General features: G+C 38.0%; 1 protein-coding gene across 2 annotated transcripts in view; it reads right to left on the bottom strand.

Moving 5' to 3' along the window:
- The window catches only part of LOC103040847 (gamma-aminobutyric acid type A receptor subunit gamma3), a 186,250-nt gene that overhangs the window by 135,131 nt on the left and 25,370 nt on the right, over positions 1-25,749 (bottom strand). For both annotated transcript variants that reach the window (XM_049479838.1, XM_007249106.4), the window contains exon 4: positions 1,909-1,976. In XM_049479838.1, the coding sequence (XP_049335795.1) occupies positions 1,909-1,976 (68 nt within the window). The remainder of the gene's footprint in view (positions 1-1,908; positions 1,977-25,749) is intronic.

Raw genomic sequence — 25,749 nt, 5'->3', positions numbered from 1 at the left:
GGAAGTGAATTCATTAAAATATATATTATATATAATATAATTCAATTTCATCAGCAAGTGAGCTTATACTTATCCGTGCTGACAAAGAATAGAAAAGTGTGTTATAAGTCATTGTACATTGCTGCTGTCCAGTGATAAACATCTATCTCCTGTTGTGTTTATGTTTAGTTTAGTAAACAGGAGCTGGCCCTCCAATTATGTGAAAATTTCATGATGAATGGTCCAACAGAAATGCATCAAAATTACTCGGGGGAAAAAAAAACATTTTTTACACTTATGACCATTGAGAGTTAAAAAAAGCTTTCTATTTCTCCTGTAAAAGTTACTGTATTGCATATACATGTTTTTTATTGGACAGCAACAATATAACACTGCACATAATTAGTGTAGCTGCATGTGGCATTAATGGCATGATGATATTTTAGAAAAGCGAGTGAATGCACATTAGGAAGAATAACTGTCATTGATTTGTTTGTGAGGGTGGATCTGTTCATGTTATAGATAGATGGATGGATGGATGGATGAATGGATAGAAAATAACAATAATAACATTAATCGAAGTACTGTAATGTAGGCTTGTGTGGAGTCTTACTACAGTATTATACATTGTAGTAACTGAGCTACTTATAAAACTGTACAGTAATATTTTTTGATAAAAGCCTAGCTGTCAATCACTGTCAAGCACGGTCACAATACACAAATAACTACTTACTTTGGGACATAATATCATTGTTTATAAGATGAGCTTGCTTTTTGTGTGTCGCCAGTGTACTGTGAGATAATGTTCATGTAATACTGTTCAAGCACTGAGAAGTGACAGGTAAACTAACTATTATCTTTCTCCTTTGGTTTAGCAGTGTGGGCCTGGGCCTGTATTACCTGTTTGAGTGCTCTCAGAATTATGAGACTGGTATAACATGACATTTTTTTTAATGATTATTAAAAAAAATGCCCCAGTATGTGTTGTATTTGTTTCTTGTAAATAGCATTCTGTTTATAAGAACCAATGAAGAAGCTTAAAAGATAAAAATAATAGAAGATATGTGTATCCTGGGAGTTTTATGACAAGGTCATATGACATCATGATACAATACCAAGCTGCACAATTTATTATATTGTTTATTATTTACTTGTTATATAAGTTACAGGTTTAAGATCAAGCTAATGAAATAATTCTGATTTGTTTACCGTCTTAAACCCTATATTTATCATTCAGCTCATTCTTTAATCCTAGTACTTTCTGTACTTGTGAATTATTTGGGGACTACATGGTGCAGCATATTGTATTCCTTTGTGGAGTCCCACAGGGCTCAATTCTGAGGCCTCTGAAACTGTTCACAATTATGGCAGAAGGGTAGTTAAGTGTGTGGTGTATTGTGTGAATTGTGTGAGCTTACAGTCATACAGGCATTTAGGGGGTTAATTTCACATTGAACTTCTTGGCAGATTCAGGCCATTTGTCCAACTTGTAGTCAACATCATGCAGCCTTGCCCTCTTAAACAAAGCCCAGTCAAAACCAATTTCAGATGTTCTTTTTATTACGGAAGATTGTTTGAGATTAATCATGCAATCTTATCAACAACCTCACGCTGCCAAGAAAATGCAGCTATTTTTATCGCTCACTTTCTATTCGGCTGTTTTCCATTTTTCCTTCAGGTCTAACTCTCAGGGCCTCGGGGGAGCGGCTGCCTAAGCTCGAGTTTGAACTCCTACTTTGGAGGCTCAGTTTGCCACTAGCCCTGCTTTCAATTATTCAGAAAAACAGTCTCCACTCCAACTGGGGTACACTTAAGACTGGCCCACGAAGCCAGGAAGTGTGGTTTTGAAAGAGGTTTTCGGTGGAAAGTACATGTGTTAAAAGACATTTATAGTGCAGAGAAAAGCTTGTGGAAATCCATTTCACTTACCATATTTATTGAGGACACCGGTCCAATGCTGTTCACAAAGATATCAACGTCAATGACGGTCGGTTTAACTGCAAAAACACAAAAATATAATGAAAGATTTTTATTCAACTTTGCCTGGAATTCAGGACATCAACACTTTTCCTAATATAGACTCACTTCTATCTGCCCACTTGAGTAAAACTTTTTTATTTCTACATTTATCGACACTGGCCCTGAATTTCCTAAAACATCCATAAATAAAGACATTTCGAAGCAACAGAGCTTCTCAGAAATTTTTTATAAGAATAGTATGTATTTTGTACCTTCCTATCATTCCCAAATATGCAGCCAATGGCAGCCAGGCTTGCCAGAATTAATAGATATATACATTTTTTACACATTTATCATTAATAAACTAAACAAACTGATTTATTTAAACAATCAGTGCATGAAACATTTTAAGCATCATAATGCTATAGGGTAGAACTGTAGTATATACTGCAGCTTTATAGCATGCTGAAAAAAAATACACAGTTAAGACTTAAACAACATTCATCTGAAGGTTTTCCTTTCCACTAGAAAAGAAAATCCACTGCAGAGCTTTCAAAATGTTCCCTCTTCAAGGCCAAATACACCCCCAACTTGCCATACATGCTGGCATTTCTGACATTTGAGTGAGCCAAGATTTCTTTTCTTCAGTCTTAACAACAAAGGTTTCTTAATCGCTCTTGGCTTGGAGGTACTGTTCCTGAAAAAAAAAAAAAACTTTAACCTAAAAAAAACTGAAAAAACTGAAGGCTTACTGCAGGAGATATCTATATACTACTATATAGAGGTGAGTGAAATGGCCCTAAAACAATACCATCATATTTCAGAGTATTTTTGCAATAACAATATATTTGGTGATAATTCAAACCATGAAATATATTGTATTAATGTCAAAAATACACTATTGTAACAAAATAAATGTTAGATTTTATTTAGTATAAAAATATAATTATCCTAATGATAATCTTACAAAATAAATAATTGAGCTTAAAATTAAGTGTTTGCAACAAAGCAGCTTATAAACCACAATATTGCATATTATGTGCAATGCATATAAACTGCAAACATATAAACAAAATAATCTTAATGCATTGCAGTAAATAGCAAAACACAAAAATAACTGTTGCTAACTGAGGGTTGTTCATCACTTGTTCATAAAGAGGTAGTTATAATTTAAACTGTATATTGGAAAAGTTTCAGAAGTTGTTTTTCTACATTTTAATATTTCTTAGTACTTTGTACAAAATGTCCATCTTTCCTATTGGCCACTGACATAATGGGCGTGTCCCCCAGTAACAGGCTGGCAAGACAGCTGCCAATGAATTACTGTAATTTTACCAGACATTTTTTTATAGTGTATGTTTGAAATAAACAGGAAGGGTTCTTTAAAGTGATCACTTAGACTGAGAACATTACAGTGCATGGTTCGTTAAAGACCCATAAAGACCCAGCGAGGCGTCTGAATGAGAAGTAGGATTGTATAATGTATCTGATTTGATTAATAAGTTTCACCATCATCTAAACTAGGTGCATTATAATCTGTAAATATGCTTTGCCTCATTGGGTCAGGGTCTCCTCTTCCAGCTGCTGGTGCTGTCAGAACTCATTTAGAGTGATCACAGGGTCCTGGACCATGTGCTAATGCTAATTAACACTGCCAGGTGACCCTTCTTTAATTAGAGGAGTATAAACTGCTCAATCATTCAGTATGCTCTTTACACAGTGAAGGACTGTGGAGGTGTATGTGTGATTATTCAGCATAGCAAGCTTCTGGAGTTGTGAAAATGTGTAAAAGTGTTTTTTTTTGGGTTTGTACAACTTAATTAGGGGGTACTCTTTGATTGTGTAATATTTTGAAACGTATTTACTAAGTGTTGAGCTCCTGACAAGTGTTTTTTTTTTGTTGTTGTTGTTGTTGGCTGAGAACGGCAGTGAATTAACTTTGTGCTGGATGAGGTTTCTCTTGTAAAGTAAACTTTTAATCATTATTTTTCTTAACTATGTAACAGAGTAAATAAGTAAATGAACAACTCCTAAAATTAGTGTACGCTAAACTCTGCCTTAGAGTATATTTGATAGTCATACATATACTTAAAATAAATGTATTTGAACTCATAAGAAGATTCCAAAATGCAGAATTTGATGTGTGGCAGAATATGGATGAAAATTGTCCTGGTCGTTGCCAAAATCTGCCATTCAGTATTAATCTTAAATGCCAGAATGGTTCTAAAGCATGGCAGTGATCCTTTGACAGACTCAGTCCATGAGCACTTGATCACAGTGATCAGCATGTTAAACACTGGCTTTATGGACAACAGCTAAAAAGTTTGGGCCACTTCTGCAGTATGAAGGATGTGGCTGTAAAGAAAAGGCAGTTAAGATGAGGGAATTTTGATAAAAGTGAAGTATTTCTCAGACAACCCTCCATTAGTAGACTATTCTCTGTTTGAGAATTCAGAAGCCTCTCAGCCGTGTGTGTGACCAAGCTTCAGAGAGCTGCTAGTGTGGGTGTTCAGTCTTTAAAGAAGTAGTACACTGTAAAAACAGTCATTTTCCTGTAATTTTGGGGGGAAAATAATCTTTAAAATAAAATATATTTTTGTGGAGACTGTTTGCAATTTTATTAAAGTAAAAATAGTTTATGCAAACTACCTGCTTTTAAGAGCTTTTAGCTTTTAAGGAAACTAACTGTGAAATAAAATGTTTTTGTAAAAAAAACATTTAAAGCATACTCTATAATTTTACATCTTTCAAAAACAGAGAATTATTATTTAATTTTGTAGCTATATGTAAGTATTGTGACAGTAAACTGCATTTTTTATGTGGGTACATGTATGTGTATATATATTACAGTGTCTTGCTTGCTTATTGTAATGGCTACATAAATGATGGATCCATTACACCAGCTAATGTAGCACATACCATTACTAGTCCATTAAAATTAAATTAATACTATACACACACAAAAAAAAATATTTTAACGTATTATTAAGGTTACTGCATGAATATTTGATGTGAGATTGTAGAACAACTGATATGAGCAACTCATTTCTCACTACTGCAGACACCAGAGTATGAAGTTTTTAGGTTATTGTTGACACTTTTCCTTCCACCTTAAAACAATTTTCCCTTCCACCTTAAAAAGACACATACGTTACAATGACCCGTTAGTACATGTTAAGTGCTGAGTTATACATTTCTGTTTGTGTTGTGCAGAAATAACAAACAGTCCACATAAACTAAACTAGGATTTATGTTTAATTGTTCTGTTCCACCTTAAACGCCGAAGAAGTTCACAGCACCTAAATCAGACTGAAGCCTGCGCGCCGCCACAGCTGCATTTAAGGTGGAATGATAAATAAAAAACATTTAAGGTGGATTGATAAATGAGCAGCATTTAAGGTGGAATGATAAATAATAAACATTTAAGGTGGATTGATGAATGAGCAGCATTTAAGGTGGAATGTCAAATTAGCAGCATTTAAGGTGGAATGGTAAATTGAAACACTTGAACATTTTAATGTGAGTGATTTACTAAAGGGAATAATATGAGTGAGGCAGGCAGACGACGAGAGAAGCTAACAGTGAATGGTATAATCCACTTTAGGGTGTCAGAAATAGTATTTAAAGACTTGTCCAGGCATGAATACTGTACATTTAATGTAATAGTTAGCATATTTAACATTATAAGGATATATAAATGCGTTGTCCCCTCCAAACTATTGTTTTGACCTTAATTAAGTCTTAATTGAGGGGTGAGACCATCATGTGTGTGTGTGTTTGTGTGTGCACAGAAACACAGTTTACCTTTTTAAAGATGCTTTAAAGTGTCACACAGGTGGTTTATATGTCCATTATCTGCCAAATATTACACATCTAAGTTAGCTCCTGTGCCGCATGGTTGGTTGAATCAATCAATCTCCATCGTGCTCTCTCTCTCTCTCTCACCGCGTTCACTCCGCTCCCAAGACGCTGGCCTGTTATTAGTCCCGCGTATTAGAAAAAACTATGCAGGAGGAAGAGCGTTCTTTTATAAAGCTCCCCAACTTTGGAATAGCCTCCCTATTAATATACGGGACTCAGACACACTCTCAATCTTTAAATCTAGACTCAAAACATTTCTATTTGCTCAAGCTTTTGAGTAATGTCTCATTACAATTTTCTTCCTCTTACAGCTTATCCAGCAAATATAAACCCTGTCCTAATCATCTGCTTTCTCTTTCTCTCCCCATGTCCTGAGCTGCTGCTGCCAAGTGCCCATCCCACTCCAGTTTTATAAAACCATTCTAACCGCTTTTTCTTCCCTCCCCTCTCTGTTCTCTCTATCTATCTTTCTCACATATGCTGAGACGCCTGGCCGGCCGGTCTTCCTGGATGTGTCCGTCTGTGGTTCCAGCTTTCAGGAATCAGCCCTGTCCTTCTACTCATCAGAATTATTTCCTTTCCTTTCCTTTCCTTTCTGTTTTCTCTATCTATCTCTTTTACATGTATGGAGATGCCCTGTTCCTGATGTTCCCAGCCTGGCTCTCCACTGCCCGCTGTGTTGTTCTCCGGCTCTGCAACCCTGCACTGATTACCATTAACACACTCAGTATCTGTTTCTGTATTAGCCATAGCTCTATAGTTTGAGCCCATCACATTCTTATATTCATAAATTAGTACCTGTTATATTAGCCATAGTTCACATTAATTCTCTGTACTGTTTTTGTTCTGTTATTCGTTTGTTGTTTGTTGATTGTTTGTACTGAGCGGGTCATCCCGAGTAGGATGGGTTCCTCGGACTGAGTCTTGGTTCCTTCCAAGGTTTCTTCCTCTTAAAGGGAGTTTTTCCTTGCCACTGTGTCACCATAAATTGGCATCTCTGTGGTGCTGCTCATAAGAGGCGTGGACCTGTTTTTCCTGTAAAGCGGCTTTGTGACAACCTTTGTTGTAAAAAGCGCTATATAAATAAAATTGAATTGAATTGAATTGAATTTCTCTGCTTTTCTTAATGCAGCTTCTAGCCCCGCCCACTACTCAGCTTTTGACTGACAGGCAAATGAACCAATCATCTTTCCCTAACTAACACGATAGCTCAACAGAAATAATACAATTAAAATGTGTAAACTTTTTTTTTTTCAGAATTTCCTCTAAAACTAAATAATAAATAAATTAATAATAAAATGTGAATGGGATAAATATAAAGGCTTCGTTCACATTACCAGGCTGACGTGACTTAAATCTGATTTTTGGCTTAATGTGGCTCAGATCTGATTTTTTTTTTCATGGCCGAAATCCGATTTTTTCGAATCAGGTTTGAATCACTTTCATATGTGGTCCTAAATTAGATACGTATCCTAATCCATGGACATGCGACATGAATGTGAACAGTCAAACTGGAAATCATGTGTTCATGTGCTTCTTCTCTCTTAAACCTTTGTATCTCTTGATGCAGCTGTGCAGCTATAGCTACAAAAACAGCAAAAGCAAACCACCTGTCCTTTTTTCACCTCCTTGACCTGAACCTGTACTACAGACCAGCTGTTTACTCTCCCCTCCAGCACAAGATTCTCCACATATGAGCTGCAAACGCATCCATTTACCTTTGTAAAGCTACATGTCATCTCCCACATGTGCAGTGTTTCAGGGACAGATTCATTTATATTTCACACAGATACAGGTCACTTGTATTTCTGAATGTGAACCGTCAAAACAGCCAAATCTGATCTGAGCAAAAAAATCAGATTTGAGCAATGTGGCTTGTAATGTAAACGCAGCCATAGTAAATAGCATATAATATAAACTGCTAATAAAAGAACAATGGCGAACTGTGTGGCCAAAAGAGAAAACACCATCAATTCCTCCTTTTCTCTTTTATTCTGGTCTCCTTCAAGCCTGGTCTGATTCCCTCGGTTCTGCCACACTGAAGCCTGCCTGCTCTCCCCCAGGCATTCTCCCTCCCTCACACACAAGAGTGACATTTCCAGCCTCCCTCCTGACTCCACAAATATCTTATTTGCCGAGCGCTTGTCAGAAAACAAATTCTCATCTCTGTCAGCCGCATGCCACTGATTCTGTTTATAACTTTTTTTTTTTTCACTTGGCTTTCTAGAAACAAATGTTAGTAAAAATCGATGCAAATGAAAATCGAAGACAGAGCAGACACCAAACCATTATCTGTGCAACATTGCAATAATTACTGCCGTTAATTCAACTGACAGTAATGCACTGCTGAGGAGAGAGGAAATAAACACAGCTTTAAGTTGAGTTTCTGAAAATGCAAAAGCACATGTTTCATTAACCCCTTAAAACCCATGGGTTACTATTTAGGTACTCAATATTTAGATTCAATAGCTAGCATGACTTAAATGCTTAAACGCTGTACTGCAATGTGAGCATGCTCAGTAGCTCTAGAAAGAACTGGTTGCAATAGTGTGGAAGCTTAGGACAGACCGAAGAGACAGCACATACTGTATGCAGCTCATGTAAGAACTGAAGGGTTAAGGTTAAATATGGTGATTTTTACTGTTCCTTATATCTGGGCAGTGCAATACTGACAAATAAGATTACAGCACTGCCACTTATTTAAAGCAATATTTAAATACTGGTTGTGGCCTTCTGTTGCTGTCACTCACCATCAACCTATAGGCTTCTCCCTGTGGGGGCTACCTTTTCTTACGTTGGCATGTATGTTTTATGATACCTGGCCATAGTCTTGAAGCCTTTTAGCAAGCTTACCCTTTCCTTGCTTAATGAGAGTGAGTGTAAATTATGAGATTTAATCCATATTTTAGCATAAATTAAGTATAATTAGTCCACCTTGTAAATTGAACAGTAGTGAAAAAACAGTGCTTTGCTTGGGCCAAACTGGGGGAAATTATTCATTTAAATTAAGAAGTTATTGCATGAAGTTTCCTATTTAAAATCAAATTCTTTTTTTTTTTCAACACTGTGTAAAGCTTGTCCAATCTTATATATAAGGCTGTATATATTTGCATACAAGGTATGTCTGCTTATCATTAACACCCACCATCACTGTGTAGTCATTTCCCCATTTGGTTGGAATGGTTATTTTATATGATAGTTTAATACCTGCTTTAATACCTGCTACTGGAACAAGGTGGCATCTAATGTTTTAAGTCTTAAAAGTCTAACCTCTTTACAGGCAGGCATTGTAGTCAAATTTCAGACTAAGTACACACCAATATCTTTAGGATATCTATTCATGCATTACATAAAAAAAGTTTCATGTTTGAAAAGAAACCAACTTTCAAAAATCCTAACTATGAGTGTAATAGAAAATATGAAAAAAATTATTTAAGTAAATCTGCAAACTATAAAAATATTATGAATAAAATTTGAGATTTCCTGAACTGTACTGAATTGTAAAATCAATATTTTTGTCACGTCTTAGCCCTGTCTCATGTCTCTGTGTGTCTTCCCCACGCACGTGACCTGTGCCCCTCTGTGTCTCCTGTCAGTAGTTTTCCATCATGTGTTTCTCATTTGTAGCTCCGCCCCTTCCCCAGGTGTTTCCTATTCTAGTGTGTGTCCTGTTTGGTTAAATAGCCCTCCTCTGCCACTTTGTCTCCGTCGGTCTTTGCACCTTCCCCTGTCGTTTGTCTCTCTTTATGTTTCATAGCCTCTTTTCCTCGCGCCTTAGTTTCTGTGTTCATCTCTTGTTTAATATTTCTAGTTTCTTGTTTATTTCCGTGTTCCCTAGTTCCTTGTATATACCCCTGCTTTGTGTTTATTAGTTTGTTCCCTTATATATATTTCCCTGCCCTGTTTGGTTAGTTTATTTCTAGTATCTCTTGTTTGTTTAGGTTTATGTTATTTTGTTTCACTGTTTATTTTGGTTATTGGTTTTTGGTTTATCTTTGTTACGTGTTTACTTGTTCCTTGTTTATTTGTTATTTATTTATTAAATTATTTATATCGCCCTACCTGCACTTGCGTCTCCTCGTCTCCCTGCCTGGGTCACCCCCATATGTGACAATTTTCCTGAAGACACATGTCCTCCAAACCTTTCGTTTCATTACGCTTGTTTAGTTTTTAAGTCTGTTTTTGATCATGCAGAATTTGGGTTGATTCCTGTTACTGATCTTAAATTATTAAGTAGAGTAGAAAGAGAACAGGCAGCTTCTCAAAGTGTCCTGTAGGAGTCTCCAAAGCCCTAAAAGTATAAGAATGTAAATAACTAATTTTAGAAAAGGGGATTTGTGTTGTCTACACTTGTGGTCTATATACAATTGTTGATTGAATTTTTTTAAGGTGGGTTGAATTTATCTTTGTGTATTTTCTGACTTTCAACCAAAAAACTATATACCAGAGTATCTTTAAAACATTATGAAATGTGAGCTATGCCACAGAATAGATTACCTTTTTATACTATCTAAGCTTTATTTAAAACAAGAGATACCATCAAAAACTACCAAAAAAAGGCAGTGGTTCTCCCATAACACAATAACCCTTGGATGGAGACCCTTATCCAACATCCAACCCACGTGAATAACGCTCCATCAGGGGAACCACCACAACTAAGCTAAACCACACACACACACAGCAGAATTAAGAGGCGGAGCCTGGTAGAGTTGAATTTTAACTCTGAATAATAACACCAACTCTGTGGATTGTTTATCACTGAGGGTTGTTAGAAAAACTCCCAGAGAGTTAAAAACATGTTAACACTGTGATTTTAACACTGTGGATTTTACTGTGTATGGGCCTGTTAAGGGGCTAAGAAATTAAGTGGCATTAAATATATTTTTTTCTTTCCATACAAATCTAAATTCTATATTAGCTTGAACTGGATTTTTCCAACATTGTTTAATGCTTGTCCAGTCTTGTTGGAGGCTGGATACATCAATTCCATCAGTTCATCTCCAACTATCTCTCAGTCAAATCTTGACCGTGGAGCATTTCATTCACATTTTGCATGCCTTCCCAACATGACGCATGAAAGCAGCAGGTAGCACAGCTGTGAGAGTTCATGCATGATAGAATAGGCCTTTGGGTTTGTAAACACACATTAAAAAAACTGTCCTTTTAAAGCAAAAGTGAAGCAAGCGAGAGTTACGGCAAGCTCTTAGACCAGCTTTTGGTCTACAGTGCAAAGCTGCAAATGAATCTACTTAGAACTTATCAGACCACTGAAGACCAGTCCAGACAAAGGCAGTGTCAGGCTGTAATTAACAAATGTGGTAATAAAGGATCACTGCACAAACGCTAAGAGGCTGCTCGTGGAGAAGCAGGCTGAATCACTATCTTGAGCCCTGCCCTACTCTGTGATAATTTAAGTCTTCTGCCAGGAGCATACAGAGGTGTCATCACACTTCAGCATCACTTGCACCATCGCCACTTCTCTCTCTCGCTCTCTCTCTCGCTCTCTCTCTCTATCTCTCTCTCTCTCTTTTTCACTCTAATCCACATGCTCTTCCCCTACTCATCTACAAAGCCTGAGGGCAGAAGGTAGGGTTACAGAGAGCTCACACTGGCCAGTGGGGCAAGCATGTCAAGACTCCCATTTAGCTAAGTAACACCATGCTCATCCAACCTGTTGGATCTCAGGCTAATGTAATCGGGTAATGAAAAGTAATGAAAAGTAATGAAAACTGGTGTTCTGTGTTTGTAGATGTGGAGAGAGGTATTGGGGGCACATTCTGACCATTCTGAGTCAGAGGTTGCCAAGGTTAGGACCCCACCAGATGTCTCTTTCGTGTCTGACACAACACACAGCATACCCGCACACCCACATCAGTGTTCCCTCAAATGAGTGATTGAGGAGAAAAGTGAGGTAAAACTGACAACAGAGATTAGTGAAAAAAGGGGGATTATAAAGGAGCAACAAAAAAAGGAGAGGAGAGGAGGATACTTCACTATCTAGAAAAAATGGCACTAGTAAAGTCAGGGTAAGGATAAAGCAGAAGATTGGCCATAGGCGGAACCAACACCAAGCAAAACAACAGATTTGACCAAACATATTTTCTTTTTTTTCACAGCTTTTCATTTATTTAAATTAAATGAATTATGTGCACTGTAACCAACTGCTTTTTTTTACAGTAAAATCATACAGTAACAGTTTAACCATTTTCTGTTGTACAACTGTAGAGCGCAATGCATCTTGGGATGTCCTATGTAAACAGCTGCCATCTGTAAATATAACAGGTACATTTGAGGTAAAAACAGGTGGTTAGATTAAAGACGTTTCCCAAAAATGTACTGCTTTGTTGTGAGACACAAACTTTACATCTCTCCTATTGGTCCATGTGGCATGCCTGGATATGGTGTTGTAGGCCATAAGGGAAAGTTGCAGTTTTCTTTGCTGCAAACTGTGACTTTATGCTGGATTGGAACTCTAATAAAGTGAATGGCCAGCTATAATTTTACTTTAATGTGATGGTAATCTTTTCATAGTACTTGTTTTTATATTATATGTGGTTGTTGTCAAGAACAATTACAGTATTATAAAATATTTATGTATGCCAAAACATACTTTAAAAAATACGTAATATTTTGTAATTTTGTATAGTAATTTATTTATAGTATATTACTATTCGTATTATTCTGTAACATGTATAGGAAATGTTTAAAAAAGTGCAGTCTGTGTAGCCACAGTTTTTAATAACTGGGCTAAAACTATAAAGATATATCTTATTTCTACATATGCATATAGATTTGCTTACATGATCATATATGTTTACAGCCTCAATCTGCCTAATCTAATTTGCTGTTTTTTCTAAGCTGGATTGCTCACTAGTAGTTGATGACAGACTGAAGTCTCTGGGTAAACTTCTTAACACTGATTTGTGGTATAAAGAAATATCTTGTCTGTTTTTTTTTTTAGCTTACTCTGACATATTTTTGCATCTTAGAATTCTTGCCATTTTAAAAGTGTTTTTTGTCATTTTCAGATGAATATTTTTGGTTGCCAAATTTTCAGTGCATGTCAAGTCTACATTTTGACACCTTTTGTGCTTACTGATGAGAACAGAGAGCCTAATAGTATTGAATTGAACTATATTTAACAATATTTTGACTAAGAAAAAATCAGGAAGTGCATGTTCACGTTATTTCTTGTCACCATGCCGGCAGCAGATTGCTTTCTAATTAATGTTAATGTGGTGCTAACATGGGTGGAACGTGGACTACTTGGGTTTCAGGTGGGCATGGGCTCTGAGTGGGTTTGTAAATACAGTATGTTTTTAGTGGGACCAAGTTGGTCATCACACTTGCATTCATATGTGGGCTGAACATGGAACCTATGGACAAACTTCCGTAGTTCCCATTTGGGCTACCCATACAAGCCCCATGCTGGCATGTTATCTGGGTTGTTATTAGTGTGCAGGCAACTGAAATTAACTACTGCAGGAGTTGAGGTGTAAGTGAGAATTTAAATTAGCAGCTAGCAAATTAGCCAGTTTTGGCTTCATTAGACTGTGTGGCTTAATGTGTGTTTCAGTGTGCATTCATGAGGTGTGCAGTAGTCAAAGTCATTCTCACTGTGTAAAATTGTGCTTTTGAGTTGCCTGTTTATTCAGTACCAACAGTATCAATTTTAGTCCAGATATCAAAAAGTAATGTTGATTGATTTATAATAATTAAAGCCTTTAAAATTGTTTTTTGCACAAATTTGTTGGCTTATTTTTTTTTCTACAGGAATCAACATCAACCAGAAGCCTAACTATTACAAATATATGGGTTATTAGAATAAGGAACTACAAAGCAAAATTATTTTTTTTAAATTTGACTAAATCTTGAGTTAATGGCTATTTTAGAGTTTATTTGCAAAATGTTAATTCACCTTTACTGCTTAGTTGCAATTTGAAGCAGCGTCTATCTAACACTTCTTAATACATCCTTTCTTACATCCTGTTGGCTTCTGGCATCAATCATTTGCATAATGGTTTTCCTCATCACCCTCGTTCACCATCAGTGTGTAGTTTTGTTCAATAGGGCTATACCTCCTTGGGTAATCAGTTATTTATTTTATTGTTTTTAGGTAATGGTTGACTGCTTGGCTCCAATGCAGTAACCCATGAGAGAAAATTACCATTTTATTTTCTGCACAGTGTGACTGTGAATTAGAAACATGAATTAGTCATGTTGGGTGAATAATACAAAACATGACATAGATGAATAGTTGCCTACTGGGCATCTTGTTACTCAATTTTCATTATTCAAAGTATTAATTGCACACCAAAGGGAAGGTAGCCCTGGTCAGCAATACCACACACTTATGGTTTATGAGTTATGGGTGGGGTGACACATGCAATAAATGATGCAAATAAATAATACATTTTTGTGTGATTTACTAAACCCTGATTATAGGTAGGATGCAGATTCATACAGTATACTGAAGATGAGTAAAATTAAACTCACACAGAGTGTTGTGTAGGTGGTGGCGGTGCATTGCCTGGTGGTCATACTGTGCTGGGCATTGTTAAGAAACATAATATAAAGTATGAAGTGCTTTAAAACAGACCATTACGGTATAAGGAAACCCTATAGTGAGGAACTAACCAAAAGACTTACTAATGAGCCAGTCTGTCCTGACTTCATGTTTGCAATAATAAACCTGCTGTGCTTCAGGCTTCCTCCAATAAGTAAGCATTTGTGCTGGAAGTGTGTGATTCGGAAACAAAGTTCAGAAAGTTAGAGCGGAATTCTTCAAATAAAGAGAGGTATAAAAAAACTAGGGAGGAGAAAAGGAGGAAAGACTAATTCAGAAGGTACTGGAGAAGAGAGTGAAGGTAAGCGCAATAGCAGAGGGAAAAAGAGAACGTCAGGTGAAAAAAAAGAGAGAAGCTACTGCAGAGTGCAGACGGCAGAATACGGGCTGAATAGAGTGATTCAGAGGATGAAGCGAGACAGATGTTCTGTAACACTGTCTCCAGCACTGGCTTCAAGCTTCCAGCTTCAATCCTCTCAGAACCCTTCAGTCTCCGTGCTCTGTAGTGCCAGCGGAGCGCTCTGGGGCTCCCTGCCTCCTCTACGGTGCACGCAAATTATTGAACCGTATGTCATGAACAATTCATACACAGGATTTCATGCTCAGCTTCCGCCGTCATTTAAAGAGCAATCTTTTAAATCTATTAGCCCTCCCTTGCTGACGTGCCCATATGCCATAACAAGCCATTCGTGCTGGCATGGCAAAGTGCACCACCATCATCATGCATTACTGGTCTTCGGAGGTCCCGTGTCTCGGCCAATTTAATCAGGGTTGGAAGCTTCTCTGTCTGCCAGGGCCTGTATCACTTCCGTAGATATGCTGAGGGAAGTCTGAATAGATATAAAGGGATTTAGCACGCATTTATAGTCCGGATTATGGCGTTTGAATCCCACCGGACTGCTTGGGGACATCTTTGCCCCGGAGTGTAAGTAGTCTAAGCAGCGTAAGGCTGGCACACAGTGAACGCGCTGTATGAGTTGGTGAAATAGACTTTGAGGAATGCCCCCTGGGGCGCTAATGGGCTTTCTTTTCTTATTCTGCTGGCTAAACAAATTGACAGTGACATACTGCAGAAAATGTTGTCTCATAATTTCACAGTCTTCTAATCTTGTTGCACTGCCATTGGCTCTGAATTGGGCAGTCGGTTGCCAGGCACGGAAACGCTGTGCAGCGGGCATGTTTTGCAGCGTAGATGAGATTAAACTCCATAATGGCTCTAAATTCATTAAGACATCAGCGCCTGTGCGGGGTGGCCACACAAGGGAGGAAGCAATCAAAGCAGGCACATCTTGTTCGTCGGTGACCCTGTCAGAGACCGGCGGAGAGGCCGATTTTACATTCGGCACAGGCGTCACCGCCAAGCAAATTAGTAACAATCAACCCTCCTGATCACACGAAGCCCCGGTGTTACTCTGTTATTTCCCCTCGCTGTGTGTGTTCGCCTGAGTGCATTAATGCACGCGCCCTCTACCAACAATTACCATAGATACGCTAATTAATTTGCCAGCAACAACAACACACCAACCGAAGGCGCACGAGCGATAACATGCGAAGCCTCATAAACAGCCATTAAAACTCTCTAAATGCAGACCCGTAACCCCATTAACAGTGTGACCGTTAAGCGAATACACCTTAACGAGCATTGTGCACTCAATGAAAACGTTAAACTGCTACATTATATAGCTGTGCTCACTGTTAGAGCAGTGTTTCTCAAACAGTAGTTCACAAGTGTCTCCCTATACATACATACTGCATTTGCTTTCTTTCTCTTTTTCTTTTTCTTTTTTTTTTAGCAAAAATGTGAACCATTTGGAGGATCAGGAGGACCCGTCTGAAAGCTACCAAAGTAGACAGTTCAGCTCAGAGTCTACAGACCATGGTACAACAGATTAAATGAGATTAAGACAGATCCCGAAACCAATACACTATATGTGCACCCAATGCTGACACAGGCATTCAGTCGCACACACACACACACACACAGCTTGTATACACTTTACAGAAAACTGTTGCCAGTGGAATAAGATGCACTGGAGCAGCTTTTTATTTAGCCAGACCAACTTTTAGCAAAAAAAAATAATAATGTCGGTTGAGGCAATTAGTTAACAATAGTTGACAGTGCAATTTAATCTTTGTGAAAATCACATTAAGGAAAACAAGTTTATCACACCTGGGCTCCAAACCACTGTTGACCCTTGCCTTCAATAGCATGCACTTAACACTGAACACATAGGGTGAGCTTCCCAGACCAGACAGAGATTAAGCCTAGCTTTAGAATATTCAGCTCTGGACAAAATAAGAGATCACTTAAAAATGATAAGTTTCTTTGATTTTACTAAATAGAAAACCTCTGAAACATAATAAAGAGAAAGATCGATGTTCACAAGCCATCAAGCCAAGCTGAACTGCTTGAATTTTTGCACCAGGAGTGGCATAAAATTATCCAAAAGCAGTGTGTATGACTGGTGGAGGAGAACATGCCAAGATGCATGAAAACTGTGATTAAAAATCAGGGTTATTCCACCAAATATTGATTTCTGAAGTTGTTTTCTTTGCATTATTTGAGGTATGAAACCTCTATAATGCTCTAAATGACAATATTTTTATTTGGAATTTGGGAGAATTGGTGTCCGTAGTTTATAGAATAAAACAATGATGTTCATTTTACTCAAGCATATACCTATAAATAGCAAAATCAGAGAAACTGATTCAGAATCTGAAGTGATCTCTTATTTTTTTCCAGAGCTGTATTTTGCTTTAAAAAAAAAAAAAAAAAAAAAAAAAACTCCATTCAAAATGCTGTGCAGTCCAACACATATTGTGAGTTTCCCAAACAAGGATTAAGCCTAGTCTGCACTGTGTTTAGTCCTTGTCTGGATAAACAGTCGTACTATCTGGTCATTGGAGATCTGACTGTAAGAGTGAATTCAGCACTGCTGGTGTTGCTGTAAGCAGTATCATACAGTTAAGCAAAGCTTGTATTTATATTTCCCTGCTGAAGGCATGTCCTGCAGCGTGAGGCTTACTGTCACCTTCCATTCGAGCGGTGTAATTAGGTGGCCATGCAGGAGCTGACAGAGAGTAATGACAAGGAGTGATAACTCAGGTATGACAGCAGGCAGCTCCAGGAGCCCAGGGGCTCGCTGGCAATGTTGCTTCTTTCATCTCCCCGGCCTCATCAAAGTCACACTTAGTGGGAACTAATGAAAGACACAGACAGCATTTTCCATTTCCTCTCGCACATTATATTTTAATAGATTCCCTGTCGGAGCTTTCTGCTCTTACTTCCCCTATTCTTAAGAGCGCTTACGCATTTGTATTTTTCGAAGCAGCAAAAATGGCTCGTCCTCTTAGTCCCCATTTCTTAGGTCCGAGTGTTTCTGGCTTTTGTCAGCAGCTGAAATGAGGCGCGGATAGAAACGCTTTGAGAAACAACAATTCATTTGCAGTTTAAATCTGAGCCGTACAGAAGGATTGCTGAGACAAATTGGAGGATTACTAACCCTTTCCCCCCCAACTGTAGCTTCAGCCAAGAACAGATTGAGACAGTAAGAGTCACACGCTGCAGGCCCTGTATCAGCTCCTCACAAATTTATCCCTCACCTGCTGCAGCTTATCAGCCTAAAGACAAAATCTCTTCCAAGAGCAGGGCTGGTGCCGGCATTAGACAATGATACATGGCTAATGTCTTCCAGAAGGATAACGGATCTGGGAATACAGTGGGAGGAGAGGAAGGTGGGTCAGACCTGCTCCAGCAGCAGGGGAGGTAGGTGGTGTTACTCGTTAATTACAGCTCTTTGAAGATTTGGCCCTCCGGTGCAAAATAGTTCCATTAGAAAATGTGTGTTCACCTCCAGGGATATGTCCACCTACCTGCTCATTAACCTCCGGTAGCCTATGTGAGGAAAAGTAGCAGCAGGAAGCATTTTTTTTTTTGCAATTCTCCAATGAACACTTTGCCTGCAGGCAGTGCGAATGTCCCTTAAACATGGCAAAGTTCTTTTTGCCGGAAAACATTCCCACACTTGCTGAAAGTCCGATGAAGAGGCTTTTAGCACATTCTCGAGTTAAAGGAACTGTTTTCTTGGACCAAGAAAAGAAGAAGCTGTCATGATCAATTGTTTGATTTTCCTTGTATGGAAGTTGATTTACTGGATGATTACAGTAAAAAAGGTACTGGAACCAAAGTCAGTTTAACAAGGATAATGAACAACATATAAAAAGAAACTGATAAGCCTTCTAACCTTCTAAAACCACAACTGTCTGCAATAATTGGCTAAAACACTAGAGATGTCACTGTCCTTAAATGTGACTTCATCCAAATTCATTCAGTGTTATGCGATAAAGGGATTCTTATGCCTTCAGATAAGTCAGATAAAAATTGAGCAGCTCAGTCTAGCTACAGTACAGTAGAGCTTCAGGTGATTTGCCACCATCCATGACAAGATGTCACGACAATGCAGCATGGTGGCTTGGTGGTTAGGGGTTAGTGTTCACCTTTCAATACTAGGGTCTTGGGTTCAAGTCTCTATCTGGGTTGAGTTTCCATGTTCTTCTCATTTTGCATGGGTTTCCTCACAAAGTCCAAAAAACATGGAGATTAAGTTAATTGGATACTCTAAGTTGCCCTGAAATTAGTTACTGTAAGTTGCCCCATTGTGTACTGTATGTGTGTGTGTGTATTGTTGGGTATAAGTGTGAATGTGTGTATGACTGTATGCTCAGATGTGAATTGGCACTCTGTTCTGGGTCATTGCACTTAATGCTTAATGCAGTCCTTTAGATGGACAGTTGTTTCCGTTTGAGAGTATGCTTTGCAGGATTGGCTGTCACTGTTTGTTAGTGTGTAATGTGTGAGTTTGTTTGTGTAGAGTGTTGCAAAGCACCCTTTAAAGCAGATGTGGCCCGCAAGCATGAAACATCTGGCCCATGAGGTTGTTTAAAATATAATGAACAATAATAAATTCTCATTCTTGGGCTGCCTATCTCCTTATAAGGGCTTTTTTTTCTGGACGTGTCCCAATTCACTAGCCAGGGCAGCGGTAGTGTATGGGACCGTGACCCTGACGAGATGTGTGTTTATTTCTTTTTAATTCAATTGTTCTGCAAGTGGGTCACTGGAGAGCTACTAGTCTGTAGCACTCCATCCCATTACACTTAATTTTCCAAAACAGATTTTTTTTTTTTTTTACATAATGGCTTAGAAAATATCTGGCCCGCAGCCAAACTTAATTGCAGACCCCTGCTTTAAAGGCACTATATATGTAAGCAAGGTATGCCCAAATTCCAGTAGAACTTTTCACATCAAAAGGTAGGAATGAAATGGGTGAGTTGAGTCTCATCAGCATAGCAGTGGTAGGAGAACCCACAAGAAGAGATTACTGGACCAAAGGATCTTTTGAATAGTGAAAACAGAAGTGGACCAAGCATTGACTTATGCTGAAGAAGAAAAAGAGTTCACTGAAAAAGAACATACAAGAGTCTCTTAAGAGGAAAAAAAGAAAGAAAGAAATAAAGGAGAAAAGAAGATATACTGGTCTGTAGCTTTTGATGTCTGATCTGTGATGGCTACTTTAAGATAGGTACCCCTCTATTAGTTTTGGAGGCAGACGGAACAAGACCCGATGATTGCTGAGGAGTTCCCAAGGATGAAGCTGTTGAAAAAAGAAGGTCCTTAGCAGTGGTCTTGATGAACAGTATAAATGGGATGAGGTCTAGTGAATGCGTGATTGTATTATAAGATCTGAAAGGCTGTTGGCAACATTTATGGCTGGAGAAGAAAAACAAGTCAGAGAAGTAAGGAGATGGTGTCTGATGGGAAGAATGAAGACAGGATGAAAGGATAGGTAGATGTAGTTGGCTTTCTCCTGAAAGAAGATGACAGGATCTTCTGGGGAGTAAAATGTAGGTGTTGGGGGAGCAGGAGAGTTCAGAAGTAAAAGAAAAAGAGGAAGAGCTTGCAAGAATCAAATGCTATGGAAGCTCATTGCTGGACTTTTGCGCCACAATAGTATCTCATAAGTTCATATACGTCCATATATGTCCATATACGATTCAAATTGTAAACCATTAAATAAGTATTGTTTGCGTACAGATTTATTGAACATACATCAGCCATCCTGTTGATTGGTCACGCTGTTTTGCCAAATACTGTATAAACAACCTGTATTTTGAGTACTAGAAGAAGAACTGAGAAAACAGTGTCGCTACAGCTACAATCATCCTGCCCAGTTATGAAGCTTTTTAGATTTTACATTTTTCTGGCAAGACTGAACTGGAAAGTCATTTTTAACGTATTATTGCATTTATGTTTCATAATTTACAACCAGATTCATGCCTTTAAGCATTTTTTGTTTATTTTACAAAAATCAACATCAAGCCGCCCTGAAAAACTCAAGGCCTTCAGTTCCTCTGAACCTTAATACTCAATAAAGTCAGCAAAGATTTGTAGGAAATGCTGAAGCATAGAAGTTTTAATAAACCATAAGATGAAATATAAGGTGAGCCATAGAGTTTCTTGCTCATATCAACAGTATTCTGCATTATTAATGACATGACTGTAGTATTTCCAGCTATCAGGACACTGTGAGTATTTATGTGTGTAGCTGTTTGTTTCTCAGGTTCTCAGTAAGTAACAGGCTGTGTGAGCAGGGATGTGTTGGAGGATTGTAAATAGCTCGCTGTAAATAGGTAAGGTGTTGAAAAGGTATTGATGTAGACCTCTCAGAATAACCTAGGTGTTACAAATCATATAGTAATTATCACGCTGGCTGCCACCACTAATTGTAGTGACAGAATCTCAGGGATATTGATGGAAATGACGAAACAGCACATTCTCACCCACAATTAGTACTGAGTGCTTCTAATACTGGCTGTTATGAGACAGTAAACAAAAACACACACACACAGAATCAGGAAGGTCAAATGAGCAAAAGTTTCATCTGATGAGTCTCTGTGACTCAATATTGGACAAAATTCAATTCCAGGGTCAAAAGAGCAGGTAGAACTATTTGGACAGAATTAGGCCAATAGGCACAGACTTGCAGATGCATGCTTTAGTTCAAAACATGTGTCCTAGTAAAGGTATGCATCTGGATCAAGGATTTGTCCCAGTTGCCGTAAAAATTCAAATACTGAAGCTCTTTTTTAGCTCATATGCTACTATTCCATTTTATGTATTGTCACAAGGCGAGAAAAGAGAACACTTAGCTTTACATTTACCACATTAGCATTAGCTGGTGCTAAATGGCAAAACATTAACAACCAGTTCATGCTTAACTGAGATAGAATCACAAACTCATTATTTGAAAATCCTTACATCTCCCTCACCTGCTGATTTGCCATAGATCCTATAGGACTATAGATCCCACATTCAGACGAAGTCTGCTGCTAATCCTGCTGTGTGTAAAATATCCTTTTTAAAGAGACAAGTAATCAAAGAGTAATCAAATGTAATCAAATCAAAATCAATAATCGGTTTGATTTTTTAAACAGGTATAATAAGGTATATCAGGTATAAACAGGTATAATCAGTAATCAAAGGTAATCAAATCAAAATCAATAACCAATTTGTAATCAATAATTGGTAAAGTAGCTCTCACATCATGCATACATGCAGATTGTTGTTGTATTGTAAGACTGTAACCTTCAGTGGCACCTACAATCCTTTAAGACTATGGGACTATCGATCCCACATTCAGACAAAGTCTGCATGCTAATCCTGCTCTGTGTACTGTGTGAGGTGGGTGTTGCTCTGGTGATGCTCTCAGGTGAGTAATATATCCTTTTTAAAGAGACAAGTAATCAAATATCAATCAAAGGTAATCAGCTAAAAATTAAGATTGTTTTAACAGGTAATCATTTATAATAAAAGTAGCTCTCACATCATGCATACATGCAGATCATTGTTGTTATCTTGTAAGTGTAACCTTCAGTTATACTTACAATCCTTTAAGACTATAGGACTATAGATCCCACATTCAGAAAAAGTCTGCGGGCTAATCCTGCTGTGTGTAGTGTGTGAGGTGGGTGTTGCTCTGGTGATGCTCTCAGGTGAGTAATATATATATGCTCTTTAAGAGACAAGTAATTAAAGAGTAATTAAAGGTAATCAATAATCAATTAGAATTTTTAACAGGTAATCATTAATTGTTAAAGTAGCTCTCACATCATGCATACATGCAGATCATTGTTGTTGTATTGTAAGACTGTAACCTTCAGTTACACTTACAATCTTTTAAGACTATAGGACTATAGATCCCACATTCAGACGAAGTCTGCGGGCTAATCCTGCTCTGTGTACCGTGTGAGGTGGGTGTTGCTCTGGTTGGGCTCTCAGGTGAGTAATATATCCTCTTTAAAGAGACAAGTAATCAAAGAGTAATCAAAGGTAATCAGCTAAAAATAAAAAAACAATTCGATTTTTAACAGGTAATCATTAATTGTTAAAGTAGCTCTCACATCATGCATACATGCAGATAATTGTTGTTGTATTGTAAGACTGTATCCTTCAGTTGCACCTACAATCCTTTAAAACTATAGGACTATAGATCCCACATTCAGACGAAGTCTGCAGGCTAATCCTGCTGTGTGTACTGTGTGAGGTGGGTGTTGCTCTGGTGATGCTTTCAGGTGAGTAATATATATATATACTCTTTAAAGAGACAAATAATCAAAGAGTAATTAAAGGTAATCAATAATCAATTAGATTGTTTTAACAGGTAATCATTAATTCTTAAAGTAGCTCTTACATCATGCGTACATGCAGATCATTGTTGTTGTATTGTAAGACTGTGAACTTCAGTTACACTTTACAATCTTTTAAGACTATAGAACTACAACACTGAACATGGATTTAACAACATGTGTTTTTAACAACATGTTAGTCATTATCTCCTGACCCACAGCTGTGAGTGTGTGAGAGTAACTGTCATGACTTCAGGCCTGTGTGGTGTGATATGATCGTCCAGATCTAATACAGCAACAACAGATAAACACCATCAAGCTGGGGTGTGATTTTTAAATGAAATATCTTCTCAGCAAGCATATTGCCAGCCATCTGTCCACCTCTGCCTGTGCAGTGGAGAGAATGATGGGTGTAGTTGGAGGAGAAGATGAAGGAAGGAGGGAGAGGGCTCACTGATCTTAATCATGGCATGCTCTGCTGATGGGCCCATTTTTCTGTGTGCTCCAATGAAGCCTCAGGAAGGAGACAGGGCCTCCTGAGGAGCAGCGGAGTGGGAGACTGTAAACTACCCCAGGGGAGAGGGAGTGAGAAAGTAGAAGAGAGAGAGAGAGAGAGAGCAGGAGCTCGATCTGTGATGAGATAACGACCTGTCGGAGGAGACATTTATGTCATAATCGAGTTGGTTTGTATCACTGTCCCCCACTGAGACGTATATGAGGTGTTAGGGAGGGTGGAGGAGACAAGATAAAGGCCTATGTGTCTGATAGGTAATGTCTTTCTCTCTCTCTCTTTCTCTAGTTCTCTCTCTATTCACTGTTACGTTTGCATCTCTCACTCCTGTTCTCTTTCTCTGTACCTCTTTCTCTTGTTCTGTATTCTCTCCCTCTCTTTCAGTCTCTTACTCTAGTTCCTCAAATTAAAATTTAAACAACTTTATTAAGATTAATTGTAATGAACAACTGTTGCCAAAGCAGTGAAAGGGCTATTCAATACAAGAAGTGATTATATTATTGGATGAATTAAGTCATTAATTAACTGTCTCCGTTCGAGTCTTTGTACCTACTTCATTCTCTCTCTCAGCAAGCTGATAGTGTTCACTCAGTTTCTCTACAGGTTTTTCTAATTGGAGTTTTGGAACCATCCGTTTTCTTCCTGTTACTTACAGCCAATTCAATTTTAATGGAAGTCAGAATTTACTGTCTAAAAGGACAGCAAAAATGTCAGAAACACTTTTTAACATCTTATCATAATAATCTCAAACTATTTAAATGTGTCCAAGAATTCCTTGTCCACTCTGTCCTCTTGGAATAACCTTTGGCATCAGTGACATCATAACCTTCATACCAACAATATATTTTTACACTTTACATCTGTGCCCTTTAAAAAAAATGGTGCTCATGAATATATCTTCGTAGATGGGCGTGGCGGTCTGTATATGGGATGTGTTGAGGTAAACTTCTGGTGTACTGCTATCTTGGCAATGGAAAACATAGGTTTCCATCGTGCTAAGCACTGCCATTATGATCAGGATCAGATCGCTGGTTTGAATCCAGGTCATGCAGCTCGCCATCAGCTGCCAGAGCCCTGAGCCCTCTCTGGGTGAGTAGATCTGTGAGCTGATGTATCAGAACCGAGTCACTGCGCTTTCCTCCGAGTGCACTGGTTACTCGGCAATGCTGCATCAGCAGCAGTTAGAAAAGAGGTGGTGGCTGACTTCACATGTATCGGAGGAGGCATGTGCTAGCCTTCACCCTCCTTGTGTTGTGGCTTCACTAGTGAAGGGGGATATACAGCTGAGTAGCAGCTGAATAGGTGGGACACTCAGTCTAACTAATTGGGTAGAAAAACTGGAAGAACATTTGAAAAAAATCTGAATCTCATGTAGTCTAAAGTCTTAGAAATATGATGAATATTGAAGTGAAGTTATGTAATTTTTTCTATTAACTGTCTCAATTCAACTCTTTATACCTACTTTATTCTCTCTCAGCAGACTGACAGTTTTCATTTACTTTCTCTAAAGGTTTTTCCAATTAGAAGTTAAGAATTATAACAATTTTTTTCTTATTACTTGCAGCCACTTAGGTTCTAAAACAGGTCAACATCTACTGTCTAGTTTAAAAGGACAACCAAACCCATGCTGCTCTGGGAGATTTGCCATCACTTCAGTAGCTTAGCTGTTCAGTAGCCTGTCTCATAATGCATTATCTACACTATCCTTCTCCACCAAATAGACTTCAACAATGCTAAAATATCACATTTACCAAGTATGGTAAAGTATGGTAGAATGAGCTGGCTGAATGTAGTGATAGACAAAGAGGAAATAGAGCAGCACACAGAAATTTCACCCCGGTCAATTAGGCTGACAGTGATGCCTCTAATAAACAGATTGTGGCCATAGGCACTTTTAGATTGACTCAAATGAACAGTGTCATTATCATAACTACTTCATCATTTAAAAAATAAAAGGCTGGATAATAGAAGATACTGGCTTAATGGTTAAAAGTTTTAGAACACCCCTCCCCCTGCAGATTCCAGGTTTATTAACATCTAATAGTCATATTTTGGCTAAATCTTAGTGATTGGTCAGGAGTATGCTGATGTAAACAGGACTAACTTTTAAGGACCGCCTATTATACAACCCCAAATAAAAAAAAATAAAAAAGTTGAGACTAAGTACAGTGTTTAACATATTTCCATT

Source organism: Astyanax mexicanus, chromosome 5, assembly GCF_023375975.1.
Source record: "Astyanax mexicanus isolate ESR-SI-001 chromosome 5, AstMex3_surface, whole genome shotgun sequence".
Classification (NCBI taxonomy): Eukaryota; Metazoa; Chordata; class Actinopteri; order Characiformes; family Acestrorhamphidae; genus Astyanax; species Astyanax mexicanus.
This window is presented reverse-complemented; position numbering and strand designations above follow the sequence as displayed.